At 34.4% G+C, this 15,857-nt stretch overlaps 1 protein-coding gene across 1 annotated transcript in view; it reads right to left on the bottom strand.

The window, feature by feature from the left end:
• Window positions 1-15,857, bottom strand: part of NDC80 (NDC80 kinetochore complex component) — a 48,564-nt gene that overhangs the window by 20,237 nt on the left and 12,470 nt on the right. Inside the window, exons 7-13 of the mRNA XM_008569162.1 lie at window positions 14,110-14,199; window positions 11,626-11,719; window positions 10,226-10,332; window positions 9,362-9,506; window positions 6,176-6,381; window positions 2,623-2,775; window positions 100-189 (exon numbers count right to left, since the gene is read on the bottom strand). Of these exons, the coding sequence (XP_008567384.1) occupies window positions 100-189; window positions 2,623-2,775; window positions 6,176-6,381; window positions 9,362-9,506; window positions 10,226-10,332; window positions 11,626-11,719; window positions 14,110-14,199 (885 nt within the window). The remainder of the gene's footprint in view (window positions 1-99; window positions 190-2,622; window positions 2,776-6,175; window positions 6,382-9,361; window positions 9,507-10,225; window positions 10,333-11,625; window positions 11,720-14,109; window positions 14,200-15,857) is intronic.

Here is a 15,857-nt window from a genome sequence, read left to right as displayed (position 1 = left end):
CGGCGGGAGCGCCACCGCGCTCCCAAGCGGCGCACTGTAGCAGTGCGCCACCGGGCCGGCCCTTATTTTTGTTCTTAATGACTATGTTTCATTACTTACTTGTTCTAAAGTATCCTCCAAACCCATTTTTTTATTTAGAGCTTTATTAATTTCTTCTTCACTTTCATTTAGGAGTTCCTTGAGAGGTACCTATAAAAGACATCGGAAGGTGGGTGGTATATAACATGTAATCACGAAATTTCTCTCACTAGACATCTACACATTGTGCCAAGAGGAGCCACTTTTGGAGGAAAAAAGTGAAGCCATGACATTTTAAATATACCATTAATAAGAAAACGAAACTAGTTTTTAATCTAATTTGTATAACTATAGAATATAACCTTGGTTTTTAAGTACTTGCAAAATTAAAGATTTGGTCATCTATTCTGAAAATTCACCAATATTATTTAAGCATTGTACAAGTACACTTACTTTACTGCAGTATTTTTTGAAAACAATGTATATGCAGGTTGTATTTTTATGCTATGTTTTCCAGATGCATCAATTTGTTTTAATCCTTTTCAACTGTTTAGTTTTACAATTCCCTGCTTGTATTTCTTATGTTTACATTCTGTTCTGCTGATTTTATTTCATCACATTACTTCATTGCTTATCAATTTTTTTTTTTTTTTAGGGATCCGAACCCAGGGCCTTGGGGTTATCAGCACCACACTCTCCCGAGTGAGCCACGGGCTGGCCCATTATCAATTTTTTTAGTGAGGTGAAATTCACACTTTAAAATAGTTAAACTGAAATATTTAGGTTAAAATGAATTTAACATAAAATTAAACCTTGTAAAGTGTGCAATTAAGTGGCATTTAGTACATTCACAATGCTATGTAACCATCACCTCTAGTTCTAAAACATTTCATCATTCCAGAAGAAAACCCCATATGCAATTATGTTTTAAGTAAGTCTTTTGAAATTATTGCTGAATTTAAATTTTGGCCTGCACTTTTTTGAAAGATGCAATGGCCCTTTAAACTTTTCATCAAATGTGAGGGTTCTTCAAAAAGTTCATGGAAAGATTTGTATTATCTTTTTTTTTGGTGGCATATTATCTTTAATTCCATTCTTCCATGAACTTATTGAAGTACGCTCATGCTACTTATAACGCTTGGTGTTGCATCTCATTGATGCTATTTCTATTTTTATTGTTCTACTATTATTTAAAACCATTTCCAGAGATCAAAGTAAAAGTTTTCCTTTTCTGAGCATATGCATTCTTTTTGCACTGGATAATCTTTTCTTTCTTTCTTTTTTTTTCCTTTTTGTCTTTTTTACTGACCGGTAATGGGATCGCAACCCTGGTGTCACGCCCGTACCGGGGACCGGCAATGGGATCGCAACCCTCGGTGTTGCGCCCGCACCGCGCTCAGCCCGCGAGCGGGAACCGGTCTCCACATGGGATCCGAACCCTCAGCGGGAGCGCCGCTGCGCTCCCAATTGGCGCACTCTCCAGTGTGCCACCGGGCCGGCCCCTGGATAATCTTTTCTACAGTGACTTAATGCAGGATATTTTCTTGTACCAGCTAAAATAGTGGTGAGCAAACTCTAATCTGCCTGCCTGCCTGCTTAACTATAGTCTATCCATATCAATTGATCTACCTACCTAGTTAGGAAGCTATTTGCTTGAAAAACAATTCAATAAGACTAAATGTTTACTGGATGCATTTTTTTTTCCTGTTGAAAATGAAGCTAACTTGATTTAATCAATATATGTTCACCAACAAACTGTAATCTCAGGAAAGTGGGGAAGTAACTTTCTGGTATTTTATCTCCAGCAATTAGCTGGTCAGGAACATAATATGGACTCAGGAAATATTTGTTGAATGAATAAATAATTCTCAAGGGTAAAAATGCACAGCTTTTGACTTTAATCTGCATTCTTCTATTCAAAAACTAAGTATTTTGAAAACTAGCATTTTGGGGAGGCCACTAAAATACTAAAATCTGTGAATAATCGAGAAGTTGCAATACAGCAATTTAAAAATTTTCTTCCCCAGATCACCTGCTTGGCCATATTTCAAAATTAGGCACAGATTTCTCATTATTGACTGTTGGCATCCCTTAATGCTGTGTTGTAATTTATGTCTTCATGTGTGTCACCGTGCATAGAACTCTTTCCACAGACCATCCCCATAAATACCACATCTTTCAATATTTCATTCCAGGGTTACCATTTCTGTGGAGTCTTTTCTGCTACATGGGAAAAACTAATCTTGTTACTATACCTTGTAAAGACTTCTAAGGAAGCATGTATATATTCATGTATTTATGTCTTTCTCCCCTGAGGGGACCAGTAGCAACTTAAGAGCAAGTATTAGGCCCTCTATTTTATATATAATCAAATATTTTACTGAATAATTGAATAGATAAAGTAGGTGAAGAAGAAAAGGCTTTATAATTTGAAGAGTTAGATACAACAGAAAGAAGATTTCTTTTACCAAGAACAAGGATGACGAAGAGTTTCAGTGTTTTATTTCTTTGTTTAGTCCTGGGTTATGGGCATGCTGAAATTCAAACTCTTACAGGAATCAATCATATAATTTAAAAACCTTTGAGGTAGTCATGATTACTTACATAAACTTGAGCTCTGTATTTGACAAGGCAGTTGGCACCAGCCTCAGGATTAAATTTAATTTCAAAGTCATAACCTTTGGAATTCTCAGCACCCTTAGGAATAAGTTTTAATTTTCTAGCCAATTTATGATACTCTGCTAATTGTGTTTCAATCTGAAAGGAGAAAACACAAACATACACACAAAAACACTGAAAATAAAGCAGCCACATTCCATATAGTTTTCAACAGGCATTTCCGCAATTTTATACAAAATATATTGTTTATTTTTAGTAATTTAGTAATTTTTAGTAGCAAGGGTGGGAGTTTAAAAACGTACAAAGAATGAAAGGCTTTACTCACACTAAATTGGTAGAATAATTTTAAGACTATGATTGGTGAATAGTATACTATTGTTCTTCCATTCACCTAAATAGTCTGGAATAAGAGTCCATATTTAGGTATTAACTAAAGTTTACTTTTTAAAGTGCCTGATAAATTATGAAACAAAAACAAACAAGCCTTAGTTTTGTTACTTTACAAATTAAAACATCTCATTTATCCAAAGTAAGTGGAACATAATCATTAAAGTGTCAAAATGTCATTTTAGTTGTATTGGTAAAAATATTTTAGTAACATTTCACATTTCCTGCTCTCCTTCCTTCCTTCAGGGCTCTGTTCAAATTATGTCACCAGAGAGGCTTTTCCTCTAATATAAATCCCCCAATTTTTCTAAACCCTTACTTTATTTTTCTTCATAGCACTCATTGCTACCTGACATATTATATTATTTGTTCACCTCTGCTGCTTGAATGTAAGTTCCACAAAGGCAGCTGTATCCACAGAACCTAGAACAATGCTTGGCATAAAATAGATACTTAATATTTGATTAAATACATAAAGTTGCAGAGTCTAGGCAACCCATTTTTACACTGCTTCCTCCATTTAATACATGCTTAGGTTCTCATTGCTATTGCCCATCCATAGAAATGAATAATTTGAATGAAGGAATATGACTGCAAGAACATACAACGGAACTTGCTTAAATAGTCTGTAATCTCCAAACACGCATCAGATCTTAAAAGCAATACTACTTATATATAAAATTTGAGACTATTCTATTAATGAATGAGGAAATCATTTTCATTTCTGTACTGTAATATAGTAGCTTTTTAGGGACTAACATATACAGGCCTGTTTGTTCTTATACTAAATGGTTCTAGTAGTTCCTTCTTTCACCATCTTTTTTTTTTTTAATCTAATGAAATCAGCTTTCACAAGCCCAGGCACTTTATCATGGCAGGGAGATCAAACATGTGGCACATGTGTCTCTACTTTCTCCTTCCCACAACCAATTCAGACAATAAAAACTTATCACACTCTTTCCTGATGAATCCAGACGTACCTCAATGTCTGTCTCAACAGCTCCAGAGGGCTACTACCAATCAGAGATGGCAATGTGGAATAAAAATCAGTCCAGAAAAAAAGATGATGGATGAAATGTTTGTGATGATCTTTTGCATCCTGCCACCATCCTTTAATAAGCCTTGTATCTGACTCTCAGGTACTTAGTACACTAAGGATTTCTTTGCACTATTCACAGCCCTATTCTGTCACATCACCAGGCCATTGCATACCTACTTAGCAGAATTTTTTCTCCTTTCAGCCTGGTCCTCCAAATCAAAATTATTACTCTTTTTAGTACAACTCATTTTAATTAGTTAAACTCAGAGATCACCTAGTTAGATCACCTAGTTAGAGATTCATAACTTTCCGTCTCCCACACAGTGCTTAAGAGATGATACATTCATTATTATCCATTGCGGTTAACTCATTTCAGATTTACATATCTAGTCTAACAACATGTCATTTTATAAATAAGGAAAATGAGGCTTCTGAGAGGTTAGATGACATACTGAGGTCACATATGTGGGTAGTGGAAAAGCCAGGGTTACAATCCAGATTTACCAGATTCTAGGTCCAAAGCCTCTGGGCTTACCACCACAGGTTATTTCTTACAAATGTATATTTTTCTCCTTGAAACATAGGGACAGAGATTACCTAGAAGGGTCAGGAGAATGAGGGAATATAGATGGCATGGTGAAACAGGGCTAAGAAAGGAGGTAATGCTTACTGCTCATGATAAACTGGACAATCCATACTAAGAATTACATATGTAGGTGTGTAAAATATAGACTTTTAATAATGCAAAACAGTTAAAACTTAGGGCCGGCCCGGTGGCGCGCTGGAGAGTGTGCTGCTTGGGAGTGCGGTGGCGCTCCCGCCGAGGGTTTGGATCCCATGTGGAGACCGGTTCCCGCTCACGGGCTGAGCGCGGTGCGGGCGCAACACCGAGGGTTGCGATCCCGTTGCCGGTCCCCGGTACGGGCGCGACACCGAGGGTTGTGATCCCGTTACCGGTCAGTAAAAAAGACAAAAAGGAAAAACAAAACAAAACAAAACAAAACAAAAAACAGTTAAAACTTAACAAAGAAACTATCTGCATTATGCTTGTAATGTGGCTTATACTGTGATCAGAATGGAAAACTACTACTGTTCCCTTAGGCAAACATAACTGCTTTGTTTGAAAAACATTTTTTTCATTTCAACAACAGTGATTTTTTCATTTTAACAACGTAAAAAATACTGCATTAAGAAAGTGCTGGAGGTAATAGGATAAAAAAACCCCATTACTTTAGGAGCAAAAGTTAGAGGCTAAATTTTTTCTCTGTGAGGTTAGATTTTAGGCAAACGTAACTGAAAAACTTCAAACCAAAACCTAAGTCTGAAACTCTCTAGTCTATTTTTCTCTATTAAAAAAAAGCCTTTTAAACACACACTTTCTTTCCTTTTCTTAAAAAAGATCACTATAGAATTATTTCATGGGAAAAAAACGTCACTAGACAACCTGTTAACTTACTATGTTGTTTTAAAATACAATAGTGTTGCATTTATTTATTTTTATTTTTATTTTTTCCCTTTTGTCCGTGCAAACATCTATTAGAGGTCTAATCTTGTGGTAGAAAATATAAACTAGGTTGGAAGTTTCTTGAGGGGAGAGTCCATGTCTTTCTTACAATTTTTATGGCAGCTGGCCAGTATGGGGATCTGAACCTGTGACCTTGGTGTTACAAGTCTGTGCTCTAGCCAACTGAGCTAACGGGCCAGCCAGAGTCCATGTCTTTTTATCTTTACTTCTTCTATGCCCAGCATGATAAGTGGCACATGACAGATGTTAAATAAATGTTTGAGCAGTGAATAGGTAAATAAAGAGGAACTCATTTCCTTTTCTGCAGAATAAAAAGGGTGGCATTTATGAAAATTATTTTCATTGTCTTATAGACTTTTGCTTATTTCTTGGTTAACTATTATAAAATAAAGGCTACCTTAAATCTGATTGAGAGAAATTGGGGTGTTACTGAATAGGCATAAAGGGATAAGTGTGTTTTAGTAAAATGTCAGTGCTAAAAAATTTTTATTCTTCAACCAATTTACCCACTGAATCTTTCTTAATTGGGATAGACCTTTACAAAAGTCAATCATGATGAGTTGCCAATAGGAAATAGTATGACATACCGCATCTTTGCCTCTGGCATATTTTATCTCCTCATTCCACAGCTTCTGTTGTTCTGCCTCCAGGTCTTTGGTTAATTTATTAATGGTTTGCTGCAATTCATTTCTTTCATGATTTATTCTCTCAATGTCTGCAACTGAGTATTTCTGGTTATCAACGATATTCTGTAGTCGAATATTCTCCTGTTTTACTGTTTCACATTCCAATTCTGTGTTGGAAAAAAAATCAAAATTTTAAAGTTTCCTCAATTCCTACAGAGAAATTGATACCATTACTTAACAGGGCTGATCAAGATGTCGAAATTTCCAAGTTATACATATATATATTTTCTCTTATTTTTCTTTGTTTGCTCCCACTTTGTTAATAGCGTTCTTAAAGATGATACAATTAAAGTTTTATGTTAGAACCTTATTTCCCTATTGGCTTGCTATAGTTTTCAGAAAGTGCTACATAAAAAAATTTAGCCCAACACATAATGATTACAATTAAGAATCCTTACACTTCAGAGGGACAGTCTATCTCTATTAATGCTCAATTCAAATGTTTTTTAAAAAAGCAAATCATACTCCTGCATGAGTCTGTTCAATAATTCAGAAAAACCACAAGTTTTTTTCACAAATATAAAAATATTTATATTAAAATACATCACAGTCTATCTCTATTAATGCTCAATTCAAATGTTTTTTAAAAAAGCAAATCATACTCCTGCTTGAGTCTGTTCAATAATTCAGAAAAACCACAAGTTTTTTTCACAAATATAAAAATATTATATTAAAATACATCAGAGTTTATTCTTATTTTACTGACATTTTCAGTGATAACCACACTGGTTAGGTTCTTGCTTTGTCTATTTATCAATAGTGTTTTCCAACCTTCTTCAAATCATGGATTATATAGAATGTGACAGTATTTTAATAGCAGTCTGGGATGAATGAATGAGGATGACCATAGGGGCCACGAGAATCATCCTGAGGGCTGGGAGGATCCATATGTTGCCTCTGTTATAACCTATCTGCAGCACAATAGTTGGAAAGCTTCACATCTGAACTAAAAATAAATTAATGGTTGGTTTACATAAAACTTTACACATTTGTTATAGGCATTTGCACAAACAATCCACAACATACAATATCTATAGAGTGTAAATATGTCTCATTCTCTTTTGGTCTCGAATGGCTTTAAATAATCAGGAAAGTGAAAATACTCATAGCATAAAAACATCTTAGGTTAACAGTTATTAAATTAATGTTTCATATTAAATCACTCTGGAATGGCAAATGAGTGCTGCAGTATTTCTCAACTACTCAGTTTGTAACTACTGAAAAGAAATTCTCACAAGAACAAGTACGAAGTATGACACTTCTCTTCATTACCTGCTGACAAGGAAGATAAAGTATTAATATTAGAAAGTATTGATTTAACTGCATTAAAAACATTGTTATAAGAAACTAAGGTTCCTTGTCATCATGAAGAACAAACAAACTGATTAGGAACCTAGTGTAAAATATTTAAAGAGTTTGTTTAGAGCAAATCCAACTTACATGGTCAGACTTATTTGGAAAAAAATAATAAACTGATTAAGCAAATACCCCAGATAATTACTAGCCTTGACTTGACAGATGACCAATACTCCCTAGACTAAGAGTTAAATCAAATATCCTGAGGACCCATTATACAACTCCTACATGGGACAGACACAGCCTATAAAATCCTAAAAGAATAAATTAAAAGCAGGCAAAGTCCTGGGAAAATAGTATAGTTGTCCATATATTTATCTGTTGTTAATTATTTTGGCAGCTGGCTGATACAGGGATTGAACCCTGGGCCTTGGTGTTATCAGCACCATGCTCTGACCAACTGAGCTAATGGGCCAGTCTCATATTTATCTTTTAAACTGCAGCCTAATGGCTCTGCGATCTATAGATAACCTACATTGCTCTCTTTCTGACAACACAGAAGTATCAAGCACTTGAATGTGCCACATTATTTTCCAGAGTTTTCTGATTAAGACCGCTATGTGTTTATGAAAATAAGCTTAGGGAGACACAAGATATAAAAAGAGCTTTCTTTAGTTGGGCTTTTGCATCCCAAGAATTGAGGTACCACAGCTTTTCATATTATTTTCAGTCAGTTTCAGCTGCTGAGCTGCTTAGGCGGTAGTGATAGAGGATAAGACAGTTACAGCAGACTGAGGCATGCAGAGGTCAAGAATCTGGCTTATTGGGCTGGCTGGTTAGCTCATATGGATAGAGCATGGTGCTGATAACACCAGCGTCCAGGGTTTGATAGCTGTACTAGCCAGCTGCAGGGAAAAAACAAAATCTGGCTTATTAATTTAAAAGTGAACTAGAATATACATTTATGTAGAATATATATATAGGATATATATCTATATTGATACATTTATATTCAGGAAGCATGTATTCTTAGGTTAGGTCCCTCTTGGTTTCAAAAGCCAAGTGCTTGAAAACGTGTTAGAAGGTGTTGAGTATCCTTAATCCAAAAACTCGAAATCCAAAACATGAAACGAAATCCCAAGCATTTTGCATAAGGGATACATGGCCTATAATAGGTTAAATAATGGACACCCAAGTACTATGAAGTCCCAATCTCTGGAACGTGTAAACATTACCTTATTTGGAAAAAAGGTATTTGCAGACATGATTAAGTATTCTGAGATGAGAAGATAATCCTGGATTATCCAGGTGAACCCTAAATGCCATCATAAGTGTCTTTATAAGATAAAGGCAGAGGGAGATTTCATACAGATAGAAAAGGACAGACATACAGAGGAGACGGCAACATGACGATGGAGGCAGAGATTGGAGTGATGTGTATAGAAGCCCAGGAATGCTCTCAGCCACCAGAAGCTGGAAGTGGCACGGAACAGATTCTTCCCCAGAGTCCCTGGAGAGAGTGTGGACCTCCTAGATCTTAGACTTATAGCCTCTAGAACTGTGAGAGAATAAATTTCCATTGTTTTAAGCCACCAAGTTGGTGGTAATCTGTTACAGCAGCCTCAAGAAACTAATACAGAAAGTATTGAAAACTTGGTAGGCTGCTATAGATATTTACCATAGAAGGAAACAAAGACATGGATAACAGAGCTGGTTCTATATGTGACAAATCCCACACTGGTAGGCCTCCCAGGCTGAATAACCTTTTAGGTCGTTACCTACTGTGCTTACCTACTCTAGCAATTTCTTCATTGAGACCATTCAACTTCTGGTCAAGAATGGCTGAATGAGACTCCAAATTGCTCATGTATGCCTGATATTTCTGAACATCTGCTTGTAAGGAAGTTTTCAGTTTTTTCAGTGACTCTAGACGATTCTTTAAGAGAAAAGAATATTAAATTATTCTCATCAATAATCATTCTATACTTTATTGTAAAGTAAAGCAATGTTATTTAAATTTATCTTACTGAAAGGTATATTAGAGTTTTCACTTTTAGAAGGAGTCAAAAAACTAAAAGAGGACTATACTATTATTACCTAATTAAGATGGACTTTTCAAGAAGTGAGTTTGGGATAGAAAAAACCAGGGTGAAAAGCACAAACATTTAAAATCTGTTACAACATTTTATAGAACAATATGGGCGCTTCATAATAAAACACAAAATAAAACTAGATATCTGGATACTACCATTTAGCCTTTAAGATACCCTCAGGATACAATGTATTATACAAACCCATTTATTACCATTCCTTTTTCACTAACTACAAAACTTAGGGCCTCTTGTGAATAGTGCTCCCTGGAGGTATACAGCATGGGGGCCTTGTTCAAAAGATACGTTTGGTCTTATGTAAATAGGTAAGAATCTTTCATCATGCTGTGAGCACCATTAGTCCAAAACTATTAGACCACAAGGGAAAACAAGGCTCCACGGATACTAAACATGTTTTCACTGGGAGTTCTATACTATGTAAAAATCTTAACTTTTAAGGAGTTTAATTTGTTAATACATTTAAAAAAAGTTTTGATAAAGACAGCTAAGGAGACCTAAGAATCTAAACGGGCTGTTAAGTAAGTGCATAAAAATGATCACTAACCGGTTCTTTTTCTCTTTCTTGTTCCAGTCTTGCAATCTGTTCATTCAATGCTTTGTTTTTTGCTGCTAGTGATTCCAACTTGGAAGCATCTACATTAAATAAATCCTCTGGAGACAAAACCCAAAAACTTTGTAAGATCTCAAATCTGCTTAGAATATTCTTCCCCAGGTTTCATCATTGCTTGCTCCCTCACATTCTTCTGGTCTCTGCCCAAAATACTATCAGTAGAGTACATCCTACCTTTCATGACATAGAAGACCCTTTGCTTTGCTCCACTGCACTTTCTATTCCGCCTACCCTGCTTGGTTTTTCTCCATAGCACTTAACACCATTTGACTTATAGTTGCTCATTTCATTATTGACCCTTTCTGTTTACTAGAAGGTAAGCTCATAAGAACAGAGATTTTTATCTTTCATTGCTGTATCCTCGGTGCCTAAATGGTGGCTGGCACACAGTAGGTACACACGTATTTGTCTGAATAAATGCAATTTATGTGCTTAATTAATTATATATAGAAATATCACATAACTCACTAGATGCTTTCTGTATTACATAACTATGAATTTTCCTCTCTCAAAACAAAGCATCATTTATCTTACTCCCTTTCCCATGTGGATAAGCTGAAATTGTCCTAGTTACTCTTCAGGAAGGTACATTCCCAGGGGAACATAAGGAAATGCTTTTACTTTTTGTGCTATTAGTGGCAAAGTGATATTCTCCTGTTTTGATTGATTCTATTGTCTTCGGAAGAATAACTTCACACATATTAGATGTATCTATTTTATCTACCACTCTGGTATATTATATACAAGGCTATCTCAACAGAAGAAACAAGAATGTAAAATAATACCTCTGGAATGTTGTAGAGTTAGGCAGTAAATACTGAATGTCACTAGAATACAGTTGAGTGAGAAAATGAAGAATTTCCTTCTGTGTTACCATTCTGCCACAAGTTTTGAAATAGACTTAGGTCTTTTGACTAATTGGTGATTTAATTTCTCAAACAGTAAAGGAAGGACATCATAGGGATATTATCCCCCAGGAGGAATAACATTTGTTGATTATCTTCTGTGTTCCTGGTAGTGTGTTTGGTACTTTATTATATTGCCATCTAAGCCTGTAAAACTTTGTCAGATAGGTCAAATATTTTGTTAGGGTCACATAGACAGTAAGGAGTTATGCCTCAGGTCTGACTCTAATACTACTATTCTGTAGTATACTTTCTGCTTGACTATTACTTCTCTCCACCAAAGAAACCACAAAGATAAAAGTCAGTAAACATCCAGATGCATTTAAAGTAAGTAGCTCACATAAACATTGGACATGGTAAAGTAAGCTACCACTCCACGAGCAGTGTTACATGACTAAAAGCAAGAGCACTAGGAAGGAGAACACTTACTTAGCTTTGACTGCAACTCTGTATTCATTTCTTCAAAGCTGTCAGCGCCACTCATGAAACTCTCATAGCACTTTATGGTGTAGTCCAAAAACAGCTGATTGGGTTGAGCAGATTAAAAAAAAAAGTTAAGACCCTGTGTAGTTTGTTTTATTTTTCTAACTGGGAATTTAAATTTGAATTAAAAAAAGGTCAGAAATACTAAATAGTTATATGAATTATAAATAAGAAACACAAACCTAGGATATATTATTAATTATGCTGTACAGGCTTAGTCTGCTACTTATAAACAAATAATACAGATGAAAATAACACGTAAAATTGGATAAAGGTGATATTTAAAAACAGTAAATAAATCATAACTTCAGAAAAAGCAAACAAGAAAGCTTATTAATAAAAGTAGTTCAACATAAAGTGTACAAACTTAATCATCTTTAGGAACAATATGTACCTTATGAAAAATTTAAGTGAATTGCTGATCATTTAAGTCCAATTAAACTGACAAGGTCTAATCGTAAAAACCAGAATGTAATTAATAAAGGCTATAATTACATTGCAACTTCAGGCTAAAAAATGACATGGTAAGTTGAGATCTAAACAGTAGAATATTAGAATTCTTAAAAGAAAGGGAACACTATATTTTGTATCCAGGAGGTTTTTTGGTCACTGAGAATGCATACTTTATTAGGAGGCAAGGATGATCAAAATTTTCCATCACCTAGATGAAATAAATATCCCTCAAGACAAGCCAATTCCCTTTGTGCCAATTCTTTGCTTACTAAGTAACCTTCTTATTGCTTGGTTGATATGGAAGGTTTACCCTGAATAGAAAGTATGAGTATTCCTTTAACTGGAAAGGTGTACCACTGATGGTAAATTAATATTTTCATTCTACTTCAGATCAGAGTCTGGTGAATTTGTTAAGAGTGAATTTGTTTCCCTAAGCTTGGTCAGTTTTGATCTTACAGATTTAAAAAAAAAAAAAAATTGAGTCTGTGAACCCATAAAGCTGAAGATCAGAATCTGGTGAAGCTGGATCCTCTGATGACTCTAATTAAGAATAGCACTTTATAGTTTCCAAAGTGCTGTTCTACAGATTAGCATTTGAAATAACAGCTCAGATAGCAAGAATAGCTTTTATAGGTTTAACCTTTAGGATGAATGTCAAGAAATTTAACATTAATAGGTGTTGTTGTAATTGTATTTGGGTGAAAACTGAGGTACAATTAAATGTACTCTAGTAATATATACTGCAATGTGGGAGGAAAATTCTCCCAAGGTAAGATCAGAGGCTTCCTAACAGCCGCTCCAGCTAGGATCATTGTCGAAGTAGTAAAGGTGAATTAAAAAAAAAAAAAAAAAAAAAGGCAATGATATCATGCCAGTAAGTTGATACATCTTCGAACTATCTCCCAGGAAATAAGAAAAGGTGAAACTGAAGTTATTTCCACTTTCCTTTAGTGACAAAGGCTCCAAAGAGTAAAGGTTAGAATGAGAGCAGAGAATAGTTTTTCTTTTTAGGGGCCTGTGTGGTGATTGGTCTTTTATGTATGATAATGTTCATATATACTCTCAATATTTTAAATTTATTCCTCAGAGTTGGTGTTTGCTCCATTTGGATATATAAAATTTTCATAATTTAGGAAATAGGTTGGGGTTAGTTACATAGTTTAGGGTTTAATAAAGTATATAGTATGGGAACCAATTGAGACCACCTGTTTACTTTTGGAGTTGGTACTCTTGAGCTAAGTGGCAATATACCTGACTAAAAAGGCCAAAACAAAAAAAACCCCACATGCATAGTTTATGTCCCAATTTATCAGGCTTTGTATTAACAAAGAATTGCATTAAAATGTCAATACTGATGTCTTCATTCTACAAGATACTCGAAGAAATATTATATCTATAACATATAACAATAACATCTTATGATTTAATTCCAATCCTTTCCCATTTTTTATTTAGTTAACATTATCAAATTTCTGTGTCTAGTTAAGTCTAGGAAATTATAATTTGACTCAAACAGTAGGTCATCAATATTTTTGAAAATCAATTTTAGATTTTTTGACTTTATGATGGTGTGAAAGCAATACGCATTCAGTAGAAATCATACTTTGGGTACCCATACGACCATTCTGTTTACCTTCCATACGGTATTCAATAAATTATATGAAATATTCAACTCTTTATTATAAATAGGCTTTGTGCTAGATGATTTTGCCCAACTCTAGGCTAAACGTAAGGAAGCGTAAAATAGGCTAGGCTAATCTATGATGTTTTGTAGATTAGGTGTATTAAATGCATTTTTGACTTAACATATTTTCAGCGTACAATGGGTTTATAGTGATGTACCCCATTTTAAGTCCAGGAGCATTAGTATTAATTTCAATAGTAAAATTATTTATTATTTTATAATAATAAAAATATATTATTTGTTATTTAGTTAATAATAAAAGTAACATTATTGTTTATGATAATGTATGGTACCTTATTATGCATAATTCCATCTTCAGTTTCTTCTCCCCAAGGCTGTCCGTCATCAAATAAAGGTGAGCTTTCTTTCATGGCAGTATGTATCTAATCAGCACACAAGCAAGATCTTAAGTTGATTAAATTGATGCAAAAATATAGCTTTCATGTTTTGTCAAATTAGTTTCCTAGTGTCATTTTTAGAAGCATTTACATTATTGTATGATTAAAAGTCTCTTTTGAGAGGTTATTATATTGACCCTTAAAATATGATCCTTTTGATATTTAAATAGCTAAACCCCTTAAGATTTAGAAAGATGGCTCCATATTTAGTTCTGTTCCATAGAGAAAAATATGCTGAGTTTTACGCTATTAACCTATTGAGAGCATATAGCATATATACACATTTTAATGCAACTCTTAAGAATCCAAAATAGAACCGTCATAATAAAGGTGAACCAGTAATAACTTTTTTTTAATATAACTTCAATCTTGGTATTCAAATGTTATCAACTTATTCCTTCAGTATGTTCAAGAATGAACTTTAGATCAAATTTTACAATATAAAATCTTCAGAAATACTAGTTTAAATTTGAAAGGGATAATGATAAACATTTGAATGATTATAGAAAAACATTCAGATATTTATCACTGACAAACTAAAAGGAAAATGGCTACAGGTTTTTAAGGCACAGAAATTCCATTTTGGAGCACCTGTTTTTTATAAATTATTTAAAAAATATAACCTTTCAAACATTAAAAAAAATTAGAAAATTTAACTGAAATGGCTATAAGATGAATATAAACATAGACATACTAGATATGTATTTAAGTGTATATCTAGTATAATGAACACTAAGCTTCTAAGAAAAGGACTATGCATTAGGAGTACATAAAAGAATGTGGTTTCTATTGAATTAGATTTTCTTATCCTGGGACTCATATATAAGATTTCTGAGGGAGACACCATCCTGAGCCCAGAGTTGCTTGCCCTACTATCCTTTTCCAATTCTAAAGGCACTCATAAGGCTTTTTATATATCCAGGGTGGATGCAGGAGAGCTCTATCAACTCGTCCTCTACCTCATCTTTCTTTGACAGGGCCTCAGGTGACAGTCAGATTTAATTAACTCTGCAAGACATGCAGGTCAGAGCTCAAGATGAAGAAAAGAATCATCTTCCTTTTCATCAGGGTAAAGATATTTTCAGCTGCCTGTCAAAGGTCCTTGTGAAAACTCTCACTGCTCTGAAAGTTTCAAGGAGAGCCCTATACAAAGACAAACAGATTCCCAGGAGCTATAGAAAAGCCTCTACTACAAGGACTGAAAAGTTCTGAACTGAGATTTGGTTGAAATAGTTTCAACCTGAGATTGTACAGAGATAAAAAGAAACAAAGATCTGAGTCATCTTTTTCCAGCTGAAGGTGATATTTTCCAATATAATATCACTTTTCAATATTGTTAATCATCAGGGGAAGGAAGAACTCAGAAGGATCTGAGATAAGTCAGGAGCTTTTGGAGCATATGTAACCCTCCTATTCATGGTCCTTAGTAGAGGAGACAGGGTAACTTTGGCTAAATTACTATTACTCAAACACTGTAATAAGGATTGATTATGTGCCAAGCTCTGTGCTAAGAGGCATAGTGAGAACGAGAGAAAAAAAGTCAAACTTTATTTATAAAACATTTAACAAACAATTCAGGAATATAACAAAGGAATAATAAACAATGAACAAATAGAGGTTATTAGGAAACCAATGTATTATAT

This window comes from Galeopterus variegatus, unplaced genomic scaffold, assembly GCF_000696425.1.
Source record: "Galeopterus variegatus unplaced genomic scaffold, G_variegatus-3.0.2 Scaffold471, whole genome shotgun sequence".
Classification (NCBI taxonomy): Eukaryota; Metazoa; Chordata; class Mammalia; order Dermoptera; family Cynocephalidae; genus Galeopterus; species Galeopterus variegatus.
Note: the sequence above shows the minus strand (reverse complement) of the source record. Positions and strands in the feature narration are given on the sequence as shown.